The sequence below is a fragment of the Dipodomys spectabilis genome, unplaced genomic scaffold, assembly GCF_019054845.1.
Source record: "Dipodomys spectabilis isolate Male_0828 unplaced genomic scaffold, ASM1905484v1 ptg000091l, whole genome shotgun sequence".
In the NCBI taxonomy this organism is placed as follows: domain Eukaryota; kingdom Metazoa; phylum Chordata; class Mammalia; order Rodentia; family Heteromyidae; genus Dipodomys; species Dipodomys spectabilis.
In genome coordinates, this window is record NW_024870768.1 from 497,364 (window position 1) to 504,598 (window position 7,235).

General features: G+C 37.5%; 1 protein-coding gene across 1 annotated transcript; it reads right to left on the bottom strand.

The window, feature by feature from the left end:
- Window positions 1–2,488: 2,488 nt before the first annotated feature.
- On the bottom strand, window positions 2,489–6,666 carry Fam104b (family with sequence similarity 104 member B). Its single transcript, XM_042684855.1, has 3 exons — window positions 6,590–6,666; window positions 6,040–6,139; window positions 2,489–2,716 (listed from the first exon to the last, which is right to left on the bottom strand). The coding sequence occupies exons 1-3, from the start codon at window positions 6,664–6,666 to the stop codon at window positions 2,489–2,491; spliced, it is 405 nt and encodes a 134-aa protein (XP_042540789.1).
- Window positions 6,667–7,235: the final 569 nt, after the last annotated feature.

Sequence of the window (7,235 nt, forward strand, 5' to 3'; positions counted from 1 at the left end):
CTCCTCTCAGTTTCCTGAGGAGTAGATGTGCTCATATGGACATGTGGACTGGTTGATGCCAGCCTCCTTATACTAGTCTGATTTGGGCATCGCACATCACATGTGCCTCAGACTTACTGCCAGGAATGCATGGAAACTGGTGTCATTTGGGGGCAAGACCTCAGTCCCAAATAGCATCCCCACTTCACTATCAGTGAAGCTTTACTTTGTGAATGTCTCTTCAGGAACACTCCTTTACAGAGTCCTGTTTTGCCACATGAATTAAACTGGCTCCCCTTCTTTCTTCATGTGCTTACTTGTGTATAAACCCAGAAACATTTTTAATGTGGTAGGCTGAGAATTTACTTCTGCAGTAGAAAAACTTTAGAAGTGCTTGTGCCCCCTCAGTTTCTTTTTCAAGCTGAAAGATGTAAGCAGTTGATGTTAAAAAAAAAGTTTGAATAATTGCAAAATTTCATGTCAAAACAGATTTGAACAAGTTGCAAAAGCCACAAGATGATGTATTCTTTAATCGGATAAGGAATTTCTTCTGGCCACCAGGGACCAATATTCTATTTACATTGAAAATGCATATATTTATTCATTAGAAGAAATGTTTCCTGTCTTCTGAGAGTTGTGAATGAATACTTGCTGTTGATGACACTATAATACTATATATATAGGATGCCAAGTGTTTAACCCTACACAATTCTTCTTGGGTGTTTTATACTTCAAAATTCAAACTAGTTTTATTTTCATGTTCATTGTGTTGTTACAGAGATAATTATAGCCACATATCTTTTCTCTAGGTTAGAATAAAAATTTCTCCTTCTAAATGATCTGGTTTGAAAACATTGGAAATGACGGTAAAATAATACATTTATATGTGGAACTAGAATTTATTTAATAATTTGGCTGTAAGACTAAAGCCTTACTACAAGTATCTTACTGTTATTTCCTCTCCATACTAAAGGAAACAACCTTGGAAATTAGGGAGATGTGTGTGTGTGTGTGTGTGTGTGTGTGTGTGTGTGTGTGTGTGTGTAGGTGTTTTATTTTAATTGGATATTTTTCATTTTCAAATATTCTGTAATTTAATAAAAATCTCATTTGAGTCAATTTTTAGTATTGTATATTATCCAAATTTTGCCAGATGACCAAGAACCATTTCTAGAACTATCCATAGTTTTCAGATTTTCTGGTTTCTGTTTTGTAACTTACAAGTAGGAGGAGAGGGTTGTTAGAACCTAAGGCACTTTGCTATGAAAGGAGAGACTACTGGCCCCTCTCATTCTCTACACAGATAACCTGATTCATCCTGTACACTTGATCCCATAGCTCACCACCTGGGAGGCACATGCTTAGATAGAGTCACTACTCCAATTTCATTGGTGCTTTATCATGACTAAAACATAGAACCACATCCATATTAGAAGGAGTACTATTTCTCCTAATGGCATCTCAGCTCATTGTTCCAAAAACCATGTTAATTTAGCCAAGTTTTGCAGTACTTAGGATACATCATAGGACTTTTCATGTGATAAGCAAGTGCTTTTTCATAAAGCTGCACCTCCAGGACTAAATGCATCAATTTTAATGGTGTAATCTGGCCACCAGATCCTTATAAAAGTTGGATTTTTTGAGCAGGAAATCACAGACAGTTCTCCCATCCAGTCTTTACTTGCTAAGTTAGATATCAGTTCAAATGGCTTATATGCTATCATTATTAACACTGTACATAAAAGCAGAATTATAATTGAGGAAGTATAACATGCTAATACAAATAGTTTATATTTAAGACAAATATCACCCCATATATTTGTCTGGTAGAATTATGTAGTGTTTCCACAGAATTTGAAGACCATTCTCTGAAGAGTCGAGGACACAGCTATGATAAGAACACTTTAAACATCAGAACACTTAGAACATTCTCCTTGGTGATATAAAGATTAAAGATAGTTACTAGAGCTAGTAACTCACAACTATTCCTGGGTAAAATTGTTGCCAGTACCAAGGGGAGAGCAATTCCAGCAATGTAATTCACATTGCATGTTGAAATGACTCACATTTCCTATAGTCTACAATATTAACTCATGGGTTAGGAGTTTTCATGTTTGTTTTTACAAGTATTCACTCCTTAAGCTTAAGTATTTACTCTTTACTAGTCTATTGAAGTTTTCAAAATAAAGATTAACATTTAAAAAAGGTTTGGCATAAAAATTCCAACAGTTTTGGAAATTAATCTGAATTGGACATACTTCATCAAAAGTACTGATGAGCTTTTTGCATCTTGCTATCTTAATATGAATTTGATACCCAATATAAAATGAGCTCTATAAAAATAGTCTTAAAGCCCCTTTGAAAATTCAGCATGTTAAACTTCTCCATGCAATTGCCTATTAACTTAAATTGCTTAAAATATAGCCCCCAAAAGAGAAAGGACAATTTTGTGCATATGCAATTGCTTTTATGAGTAAAGTTAGGGTTGGAACAAGGAGCTTGTAGTTCATCATGATGGATATTGCCCTCGTTGCTGCAGGCTGTAGAAGTGAGCCTCCTTCAAGATCTGGTTGATGTAGATATATGGACCTTGGCAGAATGCGTACTCCTCATGGAAGGATGGAGGGAGATTTGAGTTGAGATCAACAGTGATCTTGTTTAAGCTGCTTTCTGGTGCCCTGGATGCCTCTGGACTATTAACAGTGCTGCTGTTCCTTTCATTATCAGTGTAGGAACACTGGAAGGAGAAAGACGGAAGGAGCGTGTAGCTATTAGGATCCTGTAAGAGTTTTCTACTCAGCATGGTCAGGAGCAGCATCAAACTTATATACAGGTTTAATAGTTTACAAAGTACACTCAGGGATGTTGGTCATTCTATCTTACAACCCTGTAAAATAAATTGGGATCATAACATCTGCTTTATAGAACTGGAAGCAGATCTTTGAGTTGTCCAATATCATATAGCTAGTCATTGTCACATAGGCCCTGGAATTCCAAATACCTATACAAATTCTCTGCCCTTGTTGGTACCATTTGCTTCCATAACCTGCATTAGAGAAGTAAGTTCTCACACTTTAGGAAAAGCATTAACTAATGTGATAGAATGTAATTGAAATCAGGACTATAAATGTAGGATGGAAGCTGGGCACTGGTGACTCACACTTGCAATCCTAGCTACCCAGGAGGCTGAGATCTGAGGACTGAAGTTCAAAGGCAGCTTAGGCAAGAAAGTCTGTGAAACACTTATCCTCAATTAACCACCAAAAAGCCAGAAGTTGAGCTGTGGCTCAAGTGCCAGCCTTGAACAATAAAAGCTAGGGTATAGAAGCTAGGGTATAGTGCCCATTCCCTGAGTTCAATCCCCAGTACTGACACATGAGTGTGTGTGCACACATGCACACACACACACACACACACACACAAATCAAAGAGACAGCAGCCTCACCAAGAAACAAGTTTCACTGGTGACTCACACTTGTAATACTCAGGAGCCTGAGAATTGAGGATTTGGGTTCGAAGCCATTCTGGACAGGAAAGCCCCCAAGATTCTTATCTTCAATTGACTACCAAACAAATCTGGAAGTAGAGCTGTGGCTCAAAGTGATAGCGCACTAGCTTTGTGCAAAAAAGCTCAAGGATAGTGTCCAGGCTCTGAGTTCAAGGCCCAGTACTAGAACACATCCAAAAATTATGATGGTGTATGAGTATAATTTTAAAGGTGATGAATACATTACTAGACACGTATATCTACCTTTGAGTAGATTTATGCATTTTGCATTTATACAAATTTATAATATTTTGTATCAATATTCTGAATGTGGGCATATAGGGTCCTCACATATCAATTTAAACTCAACATGGAAACCTAATAGTGTTAAGCATATGTTTTAGAAAAGTTAGGTAACTGTTCATATTTTTTTAATTTGAAATGATTATACATTCACTAAAAGTTGCAAAAGTAATATAGAGAGATCCCGTAGACTTTGTCCTCATCTCCCACAAACATTATTTCCTCATGTGGTACAGTACCCACACCAGGCAGTCTATCTTGGTGGAATGTGTGTTTAACAACTTACATTTGAGAGGCCTACTATTTATTGTCTGTTATTTGTAGATGTGGTATAATGTGTGGGGGTCTGTGTCTATGTGTTGTGTGTGTGTTTTAGATTGTTTTTCATTAAAGTAACATCATACACAGTTTTTTTTATCATATTGGAGAAGCTGCACATGATCTCCCAGAAGAGTCAGATTCAAGTATTTCTTGCTTTCCTACATTCGATTCCCAAAGAAGAATATTGTAACAAGGACCCTTAACTGAAATAAAGCATGCGTCAGTGTTGGTATTGCATTTGTTTTAACTTGATCTTTTCCAAATGTAATATTAATATGACTTATGCCAAGAAGCATTATGATCTACTGGTGTTTTAAGGCTACTCGATTTACTAGTATCTGTAGACAGTGTTCATACAACTAAAACCATCTGTTTTTAAAAAGTTCATAAAAGGGGCTGGGAAGGTGGCTCAGTAGTAGAGCGCTTGCTTTGCATGCTTGAGGCCCTGGGTTCAATTCCTCAGCACCACATAAGCAAAAAGAAAAAAGCCGGAAGTGGCGCTGTGGCTCAAGTAGTAGAGGGCTAGCCTTGAGCTGAAGAGCTGAGGGACAGCACCCAGGCCCAGAGTTCAAACCCCACCACCGGACCCCCCAAAAAAAAGTTCATAAAAGACTTTGGAGGGTGCAAGTGAAATTTAATGTGAGAATTATCAGTAATAGCTATACAGTGGATTTAAGAGCAACATGTCAAAATCGAGTTCAAATTAGAATAAAAAAAAATCTATTCCCAGGCTGGGATACAAAAGTCTAGAACTTCCATTGTCAAAATAAGGCCTAATTTTAAAATTAAGCAAGATGATACATAGAAACAGAAGGAAAAGCAAAAACATGAATAAGTAATCCTTAGCAGCAGAAAACAAGTAGACATTTCTGTCATCATGACTCAATAACTGAGATGGCAACAATTAAATACTACAGTGCTGGCCATGCTTTGGGTGCTCTGGGAACAAGATTTCTATTATTTTTAACAGTGTCATTAGCATACCTTAGTTGTACAATGGAAGTTTCATTCCAACATTTGGAAATTCTGCCTCTACCAATATATGCAAAAGGCAATGAAATTGATCCTAAATTATGAAGGATCTAAAAGATTTCTCAAAAGAACTTTTCTCAAATGATCCAGCTGTCATCTAAACTTATACTACTTAAACTCAGGAATTGACAAAGAAACACTTCCTACCATTCAAAAAAAGATTGATAGAACTTGACTCTTAAATGTGTGACCCTGGTTATAGTTTTCTCTTATTTCTTTTATTACTTTTTCTCCCTTGGAACTCTATCTTTAGGTAGATTAATTTCTTTTCTTAGGAGAGCAAAAGCCTGAGATCTGTTCTAGTAAACCACTCACTCTCAATTTCTGGTTCTCAGTAATTATAAAAAACAATGTGAATTGTATGCTTTTGGCTAAGCATGCAGTCATGTGCACAAACATTCAGGCCTTTGTGTTAGTGCTACTATAAGTTGTATGTCTTTGTTCCACAGGACAGGTTTGCATAGAAGTGGCGGTATATGTGGTAAAGTTGTTAGCATTGACAATAAAGGGCAATGTTCATGAATAGGTAGCTATTTGTGAACAAAATAGGCCACAAGAAAACAAATTACATCATTTAAATCCAACTACAATGAACCCATCCAAGTATCAATCCAGAATCTATAGATCTCACTGTCTGTGTCCAGGTCCAAGGGGAGGACATGGAGCAACAGTCCTGGTGCTCATAAGAAGTGAAAGTGATCAGTGCTTAGTCATATACTCTCAGCTTTCATCTAGAAAAACTTTACAGAGCTCCTTTAATAGTCTCCTAGTAATTTATAGCTCAGTAAAACAGGCAAATGAAAATACTTTTGTGATGTTTTCTAGAAATAATTCTCTTTTCATTGTGGGGATGGAACTGAATGACAATGCATGCATTGAACGAAATGGAGAAAGGCTGTTGAGACCATCTCCCCTACCTCTTCATCCTGAGTATCTGGAAAGTCAGGGCTTTGCTTACTCCTTTTCAAATAGAGGGCATAGTGGTTGTCTTCTGTATTGCTATTTCTTTTCCTTTTCCTGAAAATAAATTGCAAAGGGAAAATTATATCACCCACCAACTGATCTTCTGGACACTTAAGTTGTAGGCTTATGCCAGATTATGTCCAAGACAATGAAAGTCACTGTCTGCTGCTCCAACGATTGTAAGGTTGGAATCATTTATCACCAGACACTGAGAGGGAACATATACAAATTGTAGTACTGTCAAATTGTAAAAATTCTCCCAAATCAGCTTGATAATTTTAACTGAAGCTTGATTAAAAAAACAAAAACAAAGAATTTTAAGGTCAAGTTTTCAAACTCTACCTAATTTGGTCCAGTGTCTCCATTCCTTGTAATTACAATTCTAGGTTATATGATAACCTAGAATTATATGATGGTATAGACACCAAAAGGATGTTTCCTGTGTCTGGTTAAGCCAGTGCTGTTACCATGCCAACGAGCATTATGTCATAGTAGTTGCCTTACTTGCTTATCACTAGGAAGTTTTGGTTATTTCCTTGAAATACTGTTCTATCAAAATGTTTTTGATCGATGTTGACCATAGTGACTCATGCCTATAACCACAAATTCTTGTGAGGTAGAGACAGGTTTACAGGTGTTTTTTTTTTTTTGGGGGGGGGGGGGGGTCTGGTCGTGGGACCTGAACTCTGGGCCTGGGTGCTGTCCCTCAGCTCTTCAGCTCAAGGCTAGTGCTCTACCACTTGAGCCACAGCACCACTTCCGGCTTTTTTCTTTTTGCTTATGTGGTGCTGAGGAATCGAACCCAGGGCCTCAGGCATGCAAGTCAAGTGCTCTACCACTGAGCCACCAGGTTTACAGTTTGAGGTTAGCCATGGTAAAATGTTAGAAAAACCCTATGTTAAAACAAAACAAACAAACAAAACAGAAAACTCAACAATCTGGAGCATGTGCTTGTGGCTCATGGCTGTAATCACAGCAAATCAGGAGGAGATCTGAGGATCTTGGTTTGAAGCCAACCCAGACAGTAAAATCGGTGAGACTTTTATCTCCAATTAACCACCAAAAAGCCAGAAGTGGAACTGTGGTTCAAGTGGTAGAACACCAGTCTTGAGCACAAAAGCTCAGGGATATTGTCCAGGCCCTGAGTTTA

Bases quoted from the DNA above. Each gene is read 5' to 3' on its own strand.
- Fam104b (XM_042684855.1), bottom strand. From the start codon at position 6,666: ATGGTCAACATCGATCAAAAACATTTTGATAGAACAGTATTTCAAGGA. The intron at 6,140-6,589 runs GTAAGGCAACTA...ATTTATTTTCAG, and splicing joins AACTTCCTAGTGATAAGCAA to GAAAAGGAAAAGAAATAGCA. The intron at 2,717-6,039 runs GTAGGGGAGATG...TTCTCCTTCCAG, and splicing joins CAGATACTCAGGATGAAGAG to TGTTCCTACACTGATAATGA.